Source organism: Typopeltis vanoorti, chromosome 24 (genome assembly GCF_054136105.1).
Source record: "Typopeltis vanoorti isolate ZY-2024b chromosome 24, IOZ_Tvanoo_1.0, whole genome shotgun sequence".
Taxonomy (NCBI): domain Eukaryota; kingdom Metazoa; phylum Arthropoda; class Arachnida; order Uropygi; family Thelyphonidae; genus Typopeltis; species Typopeltis vanoorti.
The window spans coordinates 55,343,350-55,361,445 of record NC_143572.1 but is presented as its reverse complement, the minus strand read 5'-3'; the positions used below and the strand labels follow the sequence as shown (position 1 = coordinate 55,361,445).

General features: G+C 35.3%; 1 protein-coding gene across 7 annotated transcripts in view; it reads right to left on the bottom strand.

Annotated features, from left to right (window-relative positions):
* LOC150093229 (uncharacterized) overlaps positions 1-18,096 on the bottom strand; it is a 307,481-nt gene that overhangs the window by 16,811 nt on the left and 272,574 nt on the right. For all 7 annotated transcript variants that reach the window (XM_090413531.1, XM_090413528.1, XM_090413534.1 and 4 more), the window contains one exon: positions 4,231-4,310. In XM_090413531.1, the coding sequence (XP_090269657.1) occupies positions 4,231-4,310 (80 nt within the window). The remainder of the gene's footprint in view (positions 1-4,230; positions 4,311-18,096) is intronic.

Below are 18,096 nucleotides of genomic sequence, written 5' to 3'. Positions count from 1 at the left end.
ATTTTAAAAGCAGTATTTTATTCTACTTTATTTTTTTCACATTTGTTCTTCTTTTAACTTTTATCTTGTTATTATATTCATTTACAGGTCATTTAAAATAAAGCAAGCTGGTGCATTTATACATCATATAATCAACTTCATATTTCATTAATTCTTTTTTTTTTTTTCTCCCATTATTAGTGCTTGAAGAATTGTAATATTCATAAGTTTCTACTGCTGCTATTATTACTACTGTAGCAAACAGCTAACTCATCAATTATAGCTCAAACTCATACCTGTTTACTTACTTTAGGTTTTATTTCTAATAGAAAATACAACGAAATTTGTTCCTTTATATGTTCACAGAAGAAATTTCTTCATTTGTATTTACTGCATATGTATCCTACATGTACTGTATACATAGGGTACAACCGGATGAGTACTCATTTGAAGTATCTTTCTATTTTATTATTATTTTAAGCATCTGCAGAGTCAAGGACTCCCTGCAAGAGGAAAGGGGGCTCTCAATTATACTTAAATGGACCTCTTTTAGGTACTTGAAAGGTTTAATTCCTTAGTATCCATCATATTTCTCCTTAAAAACATTCATCAAACCTGCACTCAAAATGTCACTGGTAGCTTATTCCATTCACTCACTAAATGCCATGAAGAGACCCTAAACCTCACAGTTTTGCTGACAACACCCTTACCCAGCTATCTGATATGATCTGCAAAATTTTCCCTAAATCTACACTTATAAACTCATTACTAGCCTGTGTTTCTATCATATCCCTTCTCTACCTATATCTAAAACTTTGAAGTTTTGCACCTCTATCTTCTTATGCAAAGTTCCACAAGCCAGATATGATTTTGGTTCACTGGTGCTGGACTTTTTTCACTGTTTCCTCATCTCCATGAAACCTAGGTGACCATATTTGAGCACAACAGTTCCAAACTGGGAGAATAACTTCCTTATTTGTAGTGTTCTTTTCAACATCACAGTTATCTGATGTAACATCTTAACCACCTTGGCTATGTAGTCTCTAGCTTCATCAATCATTTGCAGCAAACTTGCATAAATATAATACTCAGTCTGTCATGTCTTCAGTGCAAAATGCATAATCTTGCACTTAGCAAAATTAAACAGACATTCATTAGCATAGACCACAGATGTGCAGAAAAGCCAAAGAAAATAAATAAAATATTTAATTATTTAGTTTCTAATATTTTGTTAGTTTATACCCAGCAACTTAAGGGCGTAAACAGTTAGGATGCAAAAAACAACAATTAGTTATCAGTGGGAATGACTGTAATGGACAACACAAAGAACCAGAACTGAAGTCATAATTTTGTATCATTTACTGTTAAAGAAAAATTTTATAAGTATTAATTCAATCTTAAAATGACTGTCTCTCAGATTTTTGGCAAAATGATACAGTCATACTAACTGTCAAGGTTTGGGGAACATTTCGTAACTGCTGCTGAATCTGCAGACAGTCTCTAACTTATGACATTTATATAGCACTTTGTTTTTTTTTTTTTTCATCTAATCTTCTTTGAAGGGTTGTTTAACTACCATGCCAATTTCAATTTCCACTTACCAAATTGTAGTGTTTTGTGTATGATATCATCTCCATAAAGTATCATCAGATCTGTAGAAAAACTTAGGTGATGTCAGTTGTTCATCTTGGAACAACTGCCTTGGAGAACATAAACACATTTGCTACCAATGTTATGGCAAATTGGGAAAGGAAGACCGCTTTGGACACCCTTTCAAACAGAATTGGACAGGGAAAAAAACTACATAAGTCATAAGTCAGAGAGACTATGTTTGCAGTCAGTAGTAACCATGAAACATTTCCCAAACCTCAATAAGTATGGTTGTATCAGTTTGCTAAAAATCTGGGAGTTAGTTATTTTAAGAGCAAATTAATACTTGATAAACTTCTCTTTATCCAACAATAAATTAGGACTTTCAGTTCTCTACATTGTCTGTTACAATTTTAAACATTTCCACTATTAACTAATTATTTGCATACTGTTTCTGCTCAGAAGATGATGGGTACAGACCAGAAATATCAGCTGAAATACTAGAGTTTACGAAAATATACCCTTCAGCATAGAAGTTGCCTGGGCTTACACTACTTAAAAGACACGATTGTTGCTTAGGAGCTCATTAGTGCATCTGATTAGGTATCACTGTCTGATAGCTGTTTCAAAATGTATGTCAGAGAACAGAGTTACACTCTTATGAAGAATAAATCTCTCTACCATGGGACTTCCATGTTACTGAATAGAAGGTTTTTGTCCTCTTAGGTTTCTGCCTGGACTTTGATAAGAGCTAACAGTTTAAAGAAACCTATGAATACAAAAAAGCAGAAACTGAACATCTATATAAATAAGAATGGTGAATTAGTAAGAGATGGGTTATTAATCAACCTAAATACTCTCTTCTGTACTGAATCAAGTATTTTTAGGTAGCTTTTAGGGAGGAGGGGGGGGGGGCCCACTTCTATTCTGAGAAAACATTTTGTGGATGAACAGATTTGTGACAGCTTTAAAGAGGTAAATTAACACCTTTGAATGAGACAAACTTAATTATTTGGATGTTCAGGAGGCAATATCTGTAATGTGTTTATGGAGAGAGAGAGATTGGAGCTAGAGCAATTTCAGGAAGAGAAATCTCACCTTGCTTAGAGATTTGATTGTCATCAAAACATAAGAAAAGGTTTTTTTTGTGGAAATAAACCAGGACTGATTATTACTAGCACCAAAATTAATGAAGTCATCAAAATGGTTTGGAGATCAGAATTTATGATTATAGAGTAACGTTATTATTCTGGAAGTGTTGGTGATTTATGAAAAGCTTGTGAAAATAGACAGAGGAGCGCTGTGTACCATCTCCAAAATATATGTTATCCATATTCATCTGTGTTCTCTTTAAGTTGAAAAAATATTTTGTTTAGAGAGTTTTTTTTTTTTTTTTTTTTTTTTTTTTTACTTGCCTGGTGTGCAGCTACTTGCCAACTGTTAAAATCTACTCACTGGGTGAGTGAGCAAGCATATTTGCCAACCAGATATCAAGAATGAGGCATTTTCTGATGCCGTGATCAAACCTAACATTCTTTATCCTTGAGTAGCAACTTTCACATGCTTGAAGAAAGTTGTCTTGTAACAGCACCACTTCAGATTATCCTAATTTTTTCAAAGCATTCGGGTAACATAAGATCTCTTGCTGATCGACTGTGGTGGAATCCATACTGGAGTCATTTATTAGCTGAGTGACTTTAAGGTAGCACAGAAGATGAGTGTTAATGGTTTTGTGCATTACTTTGAAAAGACCTGAAGTGAGTAACAGTGGATGGTAATAGATATCAAAGATTTGTAGCAGTTTTTAGGAATGGGTTGAATATGGGCTAATTTCCAGACAGTAAAATACAGTAGATACCAGTGGAATGGGAGTGAATATAAAGGAGATACAGGACAGGAGTCAATTCTTGAGCATAAACCTTCAGTACCACTGAAATATTGCTATGGACAAATATGCCTTATGGAGGGCAGTGTAGGAAGGCACACACACACTGTCATGTCCCTTTGCATGGTGAAAAATTTTCCTTTTTTTTCCTCTCCATTTTTCATCAAATACACTGTTGCAAACATCCAGAAACTTAAATAGAATGCTTCATTTACTCTTCATGAAGAAAAATTCATAACAAACAATTCTTTTGATAAAGAAAAAAATAAGCAATTAGCATGGTTTTAATATTCAACTGACATATCAACTATTTTTGGTTTAAGGAATCCTAGATTATTTTCATTAGAAATACAGTAATGTACCATTAATCCAACCACACTGGAATGACAATTTGCCATTCTGCTAACTGAGGGTCAGATAAATAGCAGATTACTGTATTTCGGCAGTTTATTTGCGAGTTTTACTAGAGCACATCCATTGAAGAATTATGTACTTCAAGTACAGATGAGTCCCTAGAAGATTCAAAGTATTTTTGGAAATTTTATTTAAATTTTAAACTTAAAAGATAGAATGCTCTTTGTGAAGAAATTAAATCTCTTTCTCTCTCTCTAAGATATCAAAAGGAAGGAAACACTGCAACATTTTTTTCTACTCAAGCACAGGTATATGTTAGCTGATGCATCGCTACAGCAACCTTGTGTGTATCTGAAACAAGTTTTTTTTTTATTATTTTTTTTTATAGCATGCACATAAATTTATTGTAAAACATTTCTTACCTCCAATTTTCTTTTGATAGTGGAAAAGTCCATGGGATGTTCAACAACTTCATAATATCCTGGTGCTTCTTCAGGATTTACTATATATATTAAAATTATTTCATATGATAGAAAGGTTTATCTTGAAATTAAAATAAACATTAAAAATACACAAACTTTTTTTTAAAAATTATTTTCTAGTTTTTTCAAATAATCTACCCAAAGCACAACAAAAATCTAGAAAGTAACTGCTATTACAAAGTTTAAAAATAAAAGATCTCTCTCCCCCACCCCATATTCTAATTTAATTTATTTATTTTGTTAAATTTCACAATTAACTTCATAATTTCTGATTTCCTAAATTCCATTCCAAAATGTTGATTGATGTTATAAATGTGATTCTGGAGGTAACAATAAACATATTTTTGGCCTAGATAGAAGATAAAAAGTCTAAGACTTGTTTCAAATTTATATTAGTAACTTAAATAAAGAGCCAATAGGCTTCATTTCGGCGATGTAACATTATTTAAATTACGGGGATATTAAATTCCACATTGTTTCAAAACCGAATAAGAAACTCAAAGATCGGAATCAAAGAGTTTCATGCCAAAATATAAAAGTATCGGCAGATACTAGTGTGAGCTAAAGCATGTAGTACAAACTAGGGCAACTCGTAGCAAAGGTGGGTAAAGATCTGATCACTATTCTTAGTATTTCCCATAATGTAAAACGCATCTCCTAGGAGATGTATGATGTTATACATTATGGTGGAAGGAATAACTCTTTGATTCCGATCTTTGGGTTTCTTATTCGGTTTTGAAACAATGTGGGATTTAATATCCCCTTAATTTAAATAAAATTATATTAGTAACATTTATTATTTTAAAGAGGCAAGATTCCTAACATATACAAAAATCCAGAATGTAGGTGGTAAGTATATAAAGATGCCTGCTAAAATTGCTCTTTCGCTTCCCCCCTTTTTTGTGTGCATGTGATTGCAAATTGGGCATACAACTGCTGTGAACAAATTATGGCTATGTCAGTTAAATGATCACGCACAAGTATTAAAAAATGTGGCTTTTTAATGCTTGTGCGAGATCATTTAACTTTTGAAGTAAGAACAGTTAAACAAGTGATGGCCTACCCAAACAGAATGCTGTCCGACCACATATCCGAGACCCTAGTCTGGCAACATACCAAGAAGAGTCAATTCATGCTGAAGGGGAGAAAGCAATAAAGTGATGTATGAATTCATCACCAACATGCAAAATCACGTGTTTTATATGTAAAATTTTCCAGCTGCTATACAAGCAAATTAGTTACCACTTTAAAAACTACAATGTTCATAAAAGAAAAGCTAATTTTCTGACGTGTAATAATAAACAACTCATCCAACAAGACGGATTGATTACCCTATTATCAGAATGGATTCTCCTTCTTCTGACATGCACAGAAGTCTTGAAGGGTCTCGCATCTGTGGGCGTACAGTACTATTTTTATTTTTTAATGATAATCATTGGACCATGATTTTGATAAACATATATATATATAATCGTCAACAAGTTTCGCCAGGTAGGGTCTGTCTGGCTTTTTCAAGATGAGAAAGGTTATACTAACATTAAATGCTAAAACAAAAGAATGCAGTAACAACCTAAAAATCAGTTAAACAAATTGAAGAGTACACGTGACATTAAGAGCATAAAGCGTGGAGACTTAGTCATTGTTATTAAAACGCATTTTATCATTTTTTGCATAATTGAGTTCTGCTAAATATAATGAATTTATTAAGTTTTTCCAAATGTCTTTTAATATTATGCCTTGGTTTCTATTGAGGTTGTCTCCTGTCTCGAGTACCACTGCAGCTTCTTTAAAGATTCTACATCTGAAATCTTCTTCAATGTATGGCATGGAGCTGTTGTCCCAATCTATGGAATGGTTTGAAATTGAGAAATGATGTGCTAATCCTGAAGTGTCTGTTCTGTTGTTATTTACATCTCCGACATGTTCTTTCTTTCGAATTTCTAGGCTTTGTGAAGTTTGGCCTATGTAAGTCAGTCCACATGAACAAGGTATGCTGTAAAAAGATGTACTTGAAGAGCTCTCACTTATATCAAAAACTCTATCAAAAAAATGGTTATCCACAAAATATAATTCAAAAGATCCTCTATAGAAACAACCTCTAGTGGCATAGTATGCATCGTCCATCGTCATACCTTATGCAGGCTCAGTCTCCATCAAAATAACAAGAATTATGAAGCCTTTTAACATCAGGGTTGCTTTTAAACCTATTTTAACTACATGGCACATGTTAAGATCTCCTAAGGACAGCATCGCTTTCTACAAATATGTAGGAATTTACAGCATACCTTGTTCATGTGGACTGACTTACATAGGCCAAACTTCACAAAGCCTAGAAATCCGAAAGAAAGAACATGTCGGAGATGTAAATAACAACAGAACAGACACTTCAGGATTAGCACATCATTTCTCAATTTCAAACCATTCCATAGATTGGGACAACAGCTCCATGCCATACATTGAAGAAGATTTCAGATGTAGAATCTTTAAAGAAGCTGCAGTGGTACTCGAGACAGGAGACAACCTCAATAGAAACCAAGGCATAATATTAAAAGACATTTGGAAAAACTTAATAAATTCATTATATTTAGCAGAACTCAATTATGCAAAAAATGATAAAATGCGTTTTAATAACAATGACTAAGTCTCCACGCTTTATGCTCTTAATGTCACGTGTACTCTTCAATTTGTTTAACTGATTTTTAGGTCGTTACTGCATTCTTTTGTTTTAGCATTTAATGTTAGTATAACCTTTTTCGTCTTGAAAAGCCAGACAGACAGATCCTAGCTGGCGAAACTTGTCGACAATTATGTATATATGTTTATCAAAATCATGGTCCATTAAAAATCCAATATAATGTATCATATTTAGTAAAAAAGGACCAATGTTAATCATTATCATCATCGTCAATTTCCTGATATGTACTCTTAATGGGTGTACACGACAACATCACATATTATATGATTAAGCTTACATTATTACTAATCTCCTATCAACAATGTTCCTCCAGATTAGTCTATTACTTGTTGACATTCCAATATTGTCGTAACTAATATTTTGGCATTTAGATCTAGGTCTTTCTCATGGTCTTTTTCCTGCCACACATTAAACACCTATTCTGCCAACTTTTTCTATCTCACACTCTATTTAAGTGATCATACTACTTTCTATAATTATTACTAGAATTATTAAAGACACTTCCAAGGAGTCTGAAGACTCATTGTGGGAGACCCAAACTATCCACACAATCTATCACATCTCTCCTTGAACCCATTAAGAGAAAAAGCACTAACAATTGACTCTGGCAACATAGTCCACTCATTCACAACTATCCAAGCAAACAATCTAGTCCTCCTGCTCCTAGTAACCACACTTTTACTCAATTTCTAAGGATGACCTCTTGTTCGGATCCCCCCCTAGAAAAGTGCTGAAATATTTTCCATGCATTGACCCTATAAAATCCTTAACTTAAATGTTTCTATTGTGTTACCTCTTTTTTCACCTCTCATCCAACTTCTGTAGTCCACACACCCTCAAATCTATCCTCATAGTGAATGTTCCACCGACCACTCACCATCTTGGTTGTTCGCCTCTGAATCCTCTCCACCATCCCCAAGAAACCTAGGAGACCAGATCTGAGCACAGTAATCCAGATGTGGATGTATAAAGACCTTATAAAGAGGAATAACAACTTCCTTATCTCTAATTATTAGAGGGTTCTCCAATAGCCAAGTAAACTTATGAGCAACCTTCTCTAAACTCATGGAACTCTGTTACACAAATTAGAACAAATGAGGACAAATATGATACTAGTTAAGTGGATAAGAGGGTGGCTGCTGGACAGATATCAAAAAGTGATATATGGAAGGGAAGAACTGAGGTGAAAACAGGTGACTAGTGGTGTGCTGGAAGGTTCAGTGTTGAGACCATTGCTGTTTAATTTATACATAAATGGTATAGGAAATAAACTGAAAGGAAATATTCAGTTATTTGCTGATGATGCAAAATTAGGTAGAGTAATAGATAATCAAGGTGATATGGAGAGCTTGCAGGATGATTTAAATAGGCTGTCAGTATGGGCAAAAGATAATGGGTAGAAGCTTAATGTGGAGAAATGTCAAGTTATGAATTTTGGGATAAACAGATTACAAGCTGTGTATCACATTGATGGCACTGTACTCCAGGAAATAGATGAAGCTAGAGATTTAGGGGTAGTGGTAGACAGAGAGTTAAAGTTTAGAGGACATATTGCTAAGGTAGCACATAAGATTACTTGGTTATTGAAGAACACATTAACAAATAGAAATAAGGAAATTATTCCTCTTTATAAGGCCTTGATATGTCCACATCTGGATTTGGACTTTGACTTTAAGGGTTTCATAGGACTGATGCAGGGTGAATGTTTCAACACTTGACAGGAGGGGAAGGGGGGGCAGAACAAGAGATTGTTAAATAGTAATATCTTTTGTTAAATCGTCTCTTTAATCTTATCATACATTAATTTACTGTTTCTTGAATCTATCCTTTTGCTTACTTAAAACCTTATACAATCAAAATCCTATCGGCAACTCTATTGTTATGTCGCTGCTTTCTCTATATTATATTTTGTTCTACTTCTATAATAACTCTCCTTCTAATCTACTGTCGTGCCCCTAAAATATTAATTCAGATTTATTTCCTCTTCGGATATTGGCAAAATTTATATTTTGCTGCGCCAGCCAATATCCTATAACAGAAGAGACTCTTGTTTAGGGAAATAATTCAAAATTCAAAAGGATACACACAATATTTTATCTCACGCTAGCGCTGTGCAGATTCAGTTAGCAGTTGTAGACCGAATCTCACTTAAGCAATTATATCTAAATTCTTTCCCGCCAAAAAGGTTCTATTTTATAAGTGGTGGTTTGAATTCGTAATCAGGCATAAACTCAGGTATAAGATACAAAACATGTTTATTGGAAAAACATAAAACATTTACAGTTATGTAAGTTTAAATACTCAATGGATCAAAATTCACTCTAAGTTAAGGGTTATACTAAATCACAATGAATCTGAGTAAGTTAAATCCTTCAATTATGAAAGGATAAGATTAGGTTTAAGCATAATACTACTACTATATAATTCCTTTCACAAGTTATTCACAGAACACGCATTGAACACTTTCATTAATACTCTATCAATAATTATCTTAATTCTAAATTTCATTTTAAGCAAGCCTAGCCATTCACAAATTACTGCCTATTAACAACTCTTCTTTGTTCCATAAGGGCTTAATTAATTCAGTCAAATTCTCACTAAAAGTTCTCTACTAGTGTCCTTTAGTTACAATGCACACAAATTTCTTGTTCTTCTAAACAAACTTTAACATAGAATGAAAACTCTTACATTACCGGATCTTTTCAGATTTCATGCCGCCATCTCATGTAGGTCTGGATTACCTTACTGCCTATTCTTCGGCCATCTTCGCGCCTGGCGATGTACTACGCTTTTTCTTCTAATCGTTTCCGACTGTTGCATGCTGTCTACCGCTCCACAGGAAACTTTCTCCAATGGGACATTCTGCTAAGGCTCAATTCCACATAGGCCGTCGTATCGCGATCAGCTCTGCTTGAAAATCTTCAAGCATTCTCAAGAAAAGAACCTGCCGTCCGTCATTACCGTAGTCGGCCCACCGCTCTCTCACGAATCCTCCGACCAACTCCCCCTTAAACTTGAATCCAGCAACCGAAGATCAAAAGGTCAAAAAGCTCCCTAAAATGGCGTGCTTTGTCTTTTATTCGCCCTATTCGGGCACCCTCTATTCAATGTGGTTTTCACCCACGAACCGCATCGTTCGTGCCCTTTGGGTGATCCTACACTCTCCTTAACCTGTCAGGTTACATTATTCTAGGTAGCTGCTCTGATGTCATTTTTCAGCGTAGGTATAGCCTCCATCACTACGTTCGACTCATACAGATTATACGCGATAATTCTGGATTACTACTTATAATTTTTCTCAGAATTTCGCAATGTACTAGACAGCTTACTTTGGAATTACAAATAACCTAACAATTACTCTCACTATATGGCACACATAGACTACACATTATTACATATTATAAAACAATACTTCATAATTATCAGCTGATGTGCAGATATCTCCTTAATTAGTAGTAATTATCATGTTAAATCCTGAATAAAGAATTTACTTGTAAAGCTCTCCATTCAGGATCTAACAAGATCATTCCTGGAAGTTGAATAAAGGTGTGGTTAGTAGGAATGTGAGGACTAGATTTTTTGTTTGGAGAGTTGTGGAATGGAATGGATTGCCAGAGTTAGTTGTGAGTGCTTTACCTGTTAATGCATTCAAGGAGAGGTATGATAGACTGTGTGGATAGTTTGGGTCTTCTGATATGAATCTTCAGACTCCATGGTGGTACCTGTGCAATAATAATAATAAACTTCAACTCTCTGTCCACCACCACCCCTAAATCCCTAACCTCATCTATTTCCTGGAGTATAGTTCTGTCAATGTGATACATAGCTTCTAATCGATTTATTCCAAAATGTAACTTTACATTAAACTGATATCTATTATCTTTTGCCCATACTGACAGCCTATTTTCTTTCTGGTTAGTTCCTGTATCATTTATGTACAAATTAAAGAAAAGTGGTCCACGTACTGAGCCTTGTGGCACATCACTAGTCACTTGCTTTTGCATGGAATCTGCTCCTCTGGATACCACTTTTTGATATCTCTCCAGTAGCCACCTTCTTATTCACATAGTCAGTGTGATATCAATTCACATTTGTTCTAATTTGAACAACAGAGTTCCATGTGGTATTCTGTCAAATGGTTTTGCAAAATTCAGTAGAATATGATGTAGCCATTCTGTTTATCCAACTCAGCTGTCAGGCTATTATAAAAAGTTAGTAAATTACTAAGGCATGACCAACACTTCAAAAAGCCATGTTGTCCTCACAGAGTATAATATTCTTATTCATCCAATCTTGAATTCTCTTTTTGACAAACTTTCTAGTATTTTTATCACTACTTCTGAGATACCAATTGGTCTATAATTTGCTACTGCAGTCTCAGAACCTCCCTTATGCAAGAGAATTATTTTGCCTTCTTTCCTTGGAACTCTACCAGAGATAAGGCTTAAATTAACGAGCCTAGTCAGTTCCCTTGCACATTCTTGCAAAACAGATATCCCATTCAATCCCATAGCTGTATTTACGCTGATTCTGTAGTATCCTAAGAACCTCAATTCATCCACCTCTATTCCCACACAAGTCTGTCACATATGTCACAGCATTAACCTCACTAGGATGATATAACTGTGCAAAGTGGTCACTCAGTAACTCAACTATTTTATCTGCTTCTGTCACCTTATGACTGTCAGCACTCGTTAAGGTTATTCTTCCATACTCATTCTTCCTCTTAATTGCCAAATGACGAAAGAACTCCATGGGATTTCCTTTGGCCTGCTCAGCTAGTTTCTTTTCGTAATCTGATTTTGACTTCCTTCTTCCTTACCATACTGGTACTTTTCTTGCCCAACTCTAGCACTGTCCATGAGTTTGATGGTCACCTTTCTCCTTATATATCCTACACAGCATTTTCTTTTTCTGCAGTTCATGCTTAACGACATTACTTATCCATCTGACACCTATGTGATTAACCCTCCTTATCTTAGGTATACAATTTAATATTGCTTCCACTAGATGCCCCTTAACTATCTCCCATGCACTACTACCATCTTTCCTTTGTAGAATTTTATGCCATGTCATAGCTTCAAGCTTCCTCCTAAGTTTGTCATAATCACTTGCCTTGTAGCTCACATATATTGCTTCTTGACAGAATATTCCTCCTCATCATTATTAAACTCTTGATATGCATCCTCAGGGGATGTACAGGATAATTATGATAGTACTACATGAAAACAGTTACATCATTACTAACTTCGGACCAACAATTTTCTTCCAAAGTAATCTGATCTCATATTTTTCTCTTTTAAGGCACCTTTTACTGTACCAATCCATCTACATCTTGGTCTTCCTCTAAGTCTTTTTTTCTGACAAACTGACAAAGGACATTTGTTTTGTTAATCATTCCTCTCCCATTCTGTTTAAGTGAAAGTCTAATCTCATACCAATTGAGATTAGCTCTACTAACACATTCCTGAATGCTAACAATGGCAAGTTCTTCCCTGATATGCTCATTTTTAATGTGATATTGCCACTGATGACATCTGTTCACTAAACTAATCTATCTCAGAACACTCATATCAGAGGACTACAGTCTTTGATGAAGTGTATTATTTCTAACCCAGCTCTCAAACCCATAAGTTAAAATTGATGTGAACACTGTCTTGTATACAGCTAATTTAGTGTTTTGACCTGTTTCTTTCTTATTCCGTATAAATTTATTCAGTTGACTTTCTACCATACCAGCTTTACTGATTCTGTTGCCCGTTTCCATATTTAATTTACCATCTTCAATAAAAATCATGCCTAAGTAGCCCAAATGTTTTACTTGTTCTATAAGTTCGTTATTCAGGATACAGTTGGTTTTCAATGTTTTTGCCTATTTTTGCTTAGTCAGGGAGTCTTGCAGACTTGTACTGGATTTATTCAGAAGTGTAACATCATCTGCATAAAGTAAAGATGCTAAGATTAACATTGCTAATTTTGATATCAGATTTAATACCACTTTACTTCATAACACAATCCATATAGATAATGAATAACAGTGAAGATAATGTGCATCCCTGTAGCACACTTAATTTAACATCGAACCATCTTTCTGTACCTCCTTCAATTCTAACTGCTAACTTAAAACGTTAAACAGAGTTACTTAAACAGAGACTATGTATTGCTCGATATGTCCTATTTACAATGTAGCATTTTGAAGAGCTTTCTGCTTGGCACCTTATCATGAGCCTTTTCCAGAACTACAAAATCTAAATACAAATCCTTGTTATACTCCCAACGATTTCTCAACAATCTGTCTTAAAGTGAAAATTTGAGCCTGACAACCTCTATTTGGTCTGAATTAAACTTGTTCTGCACCAAGCTTCCCTTCCACAATTTTTCTTAAGTATAGTTTTTCAAGCTTTCTTAAGCTTCTCAAGTATACTTGCATAGAAAAACCTCTGTAATTCTTTTCATTCAGTTTTATTTCTCTTTTTATAAATGGATACTATGAGTACTCTGCTTCAATCATCTGGAATTCAACCAGGCCTTCTGAATTATGCAATGTAGCTACTGTAAATATTTTATACCTCAATATTAACATTTCTGGTCAAATTTCATCTACTCCAACTGCCTTTCCACATTTCAGGTTTTTGATGACTTTTCTACTTCAAGTATGGATATGTATTCCTGACTACATTCCTGTTGGGAGTTTTCTGCCACCTTAATATAATGACTCCACACATCTAGAAAATCGTTATTTTCAGTTTTTTTGTCACCTTTATTATTATTATCCTAAGACCAAAGGAATCACGGCACATCTAAAAGGTCCATTTTGTCATACACACAGCTCATCATACCACCATGCTTTAAACACATTCAAATTCTGTGCAGACACCATGCTCTCAGACAATGCATTTCAATCATTCACAACTATCCATGCAAAAAAATCTGCTCACTTTCTTGCTCACACCCTCCTTATACAGCTTCCAGGGATGGCATCTTGTTCTCATCCTTTGGAAAACCAGATGACCAAATCTGTGCACAGTAATCCATATGTGGCCTAATCAGAGCTTATAGAATGGAACCAGAATCTCCTTACTTCAACAAGTCAGTGTCCTCTGCATCATTGCTAGAATTTGTTGTGTTATTTTCACAATTTAGGCAATGTCCTCTAAATTTTAGATCCTTATCCACCATCACCCCAAGATCTCTTATTTCCTCCACATCTAACAATATATTTCCACCAAGAGTAAATTCTGCATCCCATCTTTGTTTTCCAAAATTTAAAACCTTACATTTCACAACGCTGAACTGGCATCCCCATTCCCGTGCTCATTCACTCAAGTCTTCTTGTAGGCCTCATCTGCTCTACTATCCATAGTTCATCCCAAGTTTGCATCATCTGCATATCCCTATTCAAATCTTTCCCAATATTATTAACATACAAGTTAAACAGCAATAGCCCTAAAACAGACCCCTGAGGCACATCACTAGTGACTTTCCTCATCTGGGATGTCACTCCCCATACACAAGTTGTTGATACCTATCAGGCAGCCAATCTCCAAACCTATGCACTAGTGCAATATCCAACCCCATCTGCTCTTGTTTGACGATCAACTTATCATGTGGTAATCTATAAAGCCTTTGCAAAATCTAAGTATAGCACTATGTATCCATCTCCCACATCCAATGCTGATATCACATTATTGTAATAAATAAGTAGATTACTAAAACATGACCTCCCTTTAGCAAATCCATACTGTCCATCAAAGATAGTCAACTCAATTTTGGATCCTAGTTCTCACGAGTTTCTCCAACAACTTAACCACAACACCTGACAGATAGGCCTATAATTTGATGCTTGAATTCTATCACCTTCCTTAAGAAGCGGCACAATCTTGCCCTCCTTCCACTCCTTTGGAACTCGACCCAGTGCAAGACTCATATTAAAAAATATGTCAAGGCAGATGTCAACTCCCCAGCACATTCCTTCAGAATATGTGGTGATATATTAGCAAGTCCCACAGCCTTATTAACATCAAGTTTGCTCAATTCCCCATATACCCCTTCCTCTCTCACAATCAGTCTCTCCTTCTTATCATCCACTACTCTCAAACTCTCCATGTCACATTCACAAGGATGAAAGACCTTTACGAACTCCTCATTAAATATCTGAACTATATCCTCCACAGCACCTGTCTTTATTCCATTTTCTCCAATCAAAGCCATTCTTCCATAATCTTTTTTTTTTTTTTTTTTTTTTTTGCTACCTACATATCGAAAGAACTCCCTAGGATTTTTTTAAATAGCTTCATTAGCTAATTGCTGCTCATACTGAACTTTTGCTACCCTTACAAGCTGAGTCACTCTCCTTGCCTGTTCTCTGTATTCCTCATGGAATTAATTATTACCACTCCTCTTATGTTGCTTCTATAATGCCTTTTTTCTCTGTATTGCATGTTTAATCTGTTCATTTATCCATTTCGCACCTACTTTATTTAATCTTCTTATCTATGGATTTCATTTTGACTTTGCTTCTATTAGAGAGTTCTTGAATATCACCAAAGCAGCATTGATCTGCTTTCCACTCAATTCCTCATTCCAATGCTAGAGCTGCAAGCTGTCTCCTGAGCTTCTCATACTCACCAGCTGTAATTCCATATATAACTTTTCTTCACTGAAGTCTTTACGTGGTTGGCAACCAGCCCAAATAATCATCTCCTATTCCTTTTACAGTACTGATTCCTCCATTTTTAACCTTTTTAAATAGCTACTAGAATATTTTGCTAGATTCTTGATGTTTATTTTTTATGTTTTTACCAAATCAGAACTCTAGGTTGCTTAGCTAGTTTTATACAGTGCTTTGCTTTTGTGTATTTTTCTTTGTATTCTCCAAGAGCACAAGCTGACTTACTTGTCAGGAACTTTCGACATGCTTTCTCCTTTTCCTCGAATGCCTCTTTAACTTCCTGAGTCAACCATGGAGTTCTGATTTTTCTATCCTTACAAATAACCTCACCACATGCCTCTCTGGCTGAATTAATCAATGTTTTCTTCAGGGTTTGGTTGTTGCTTCCAAACTATTTCATTTTTTCTTCAATGATGTTTGTGTATTTGATTCTACAGTTCACCTCTGAAAGCTACTCAACTTTTATTTGCTTAAAAACTTTCTTACACACTCTTCTTTTCAATATGAAATTCAATTTTATCCTGCTCAAAACTAAATAGTGATCACTTTCTATTTCAAATCCTCTGTATACTCTTACGTCCTGAACCAGCATCAGGAAAACACCAGTGTCAACAATAACAGTCAATGAGACTTTTCTTATTTCTTGCATCTTTTCTCCATGTGAATTCGTGCAGCTTTGAAGATCCAACATTCTTCTACTTGAATATAGCAAAATCATGGAAATCCAAGATCTCCCAATCCATGAAGACATCCCTCCTAGAAATAAATAGGCTAAAGTTAAGACACCATCTAATCCTAACAGCAAAAACTCTTGAAATTTTAACAAGAAGGAGAAGTGGAAAGGGTACTGGTGCAATACTTCAACAGGAGACCTCCATGGATTAGTGGACCCAACCCAGATGCCTTTGGGTTTTGACCTATCACAGAAAACTTGGTCTACCCTTAACAGAATTTGCATTAATCATGGCAGATGTGCAGACCACCTTTACAAATGGGACATGATTGCCTCACCCAGGTGTGACTGTGGATCACCCTGCCAGACAATTAGTCATATCACAGTTGAATGTGCTCAATGTGCATACCATAGAAACCTGTCGGACTTCATTCACGCTACATCAAGTGCAGTTGATTGGATAAGCAACCTAGACATACAGTTGTAGTCTATCCCTGAGTGTCTTCTTTATGACTGTTTTATATAATGTTTAAGTATTTTGTCTATTTTATACTAAATGTTTACATAAATTAAAGATTATTGTAATGTAACTTTTTCATGTGTGAACCATATGCTAAATAAATAAATGTGCACATTTTTATGTTGGAACATGGTGTTAGTAATAAATAATCCATGTCTTGAACAGAAATCCAGCAGGCATTTACCATTATTATTAGCTTTCCTCTTTTCTCCAAATTTTCCCAAAACATTTCTATATGTCAGATAATCATTTCCTACTCTGCTGTTTAGATCTCTAACCAGGACCAACTTTTCCTTTTTCTTTGTGCCAGCTGCTATCTTTACTGCCTCAAAAAATTCCTCCATTTCTTCCTTAGTAGAACCTTCTGTGGGACCATAAGCACAAACTGTCCAGTTCTCCCATTCCAATATCTGCTCACATCACTCTACCTACTATTGTCTGCCATTCAAGAAGATTACCCTCGTATTTAGTGTTGAATACTATAGCTACTCTCTCATTTCTCTGATTATTATCGCCGGAATATAACATTTTGTATTAGTTACTCAGGAAGATCTTCCCTGTTTTTGTCTTCTTTGTTTCAGTCATGCTATTATGTCGATCTGGTACTCATCCAATTCTTCTGCTAGTTCCATTTTTCCCCCCATTCATGCTTCTTATGCTCATAGTACCAATCTTGAACTATGTCAATGTTGAGTTGGGATGGGTTTTAGTAGACGACTTTGTGCTGTTAGCCCTGGTTCCCTGACAAAAACAATATGGGCCTTATTTAACCGGGCAATGTCCCAGCAGGCATGAAATTCTGTCATGTTGTACCATCATTTTACATTGTGGTTTAAGCCAATTAGAATATAATTTTGGTCAGCTAAGTCCGAAATTGCCAGGCTATCCTCGTTTGTTTAGTATCTGGATAGATACATAACAAGGTACACCATGAGAATGTGAGGACTGGACATTAGGTCAGAAGCCCCAGTTGGTTCTCTACATTCATTAAAAGGCTAAACGTGGGTATTCTTCCAGTTCTAACTTCTAAGAATATTTTTCATTTTTTACAATCTCCAAAGTCAAGACTGCATAGTCACTTTCCCCAATTGTAGGCAATGTAGAATCAGATAGCGTCTGATTCTATGACCAGGATCAGGAGTATGTGATGGGGGAGGGGGACTCTTGTCCTGAGTCCCCCTCCATCACATACTGCTTCAAATAATTCTCTCAGTAAGTGCATACATTCCATTTCTTTCCTGCCATGT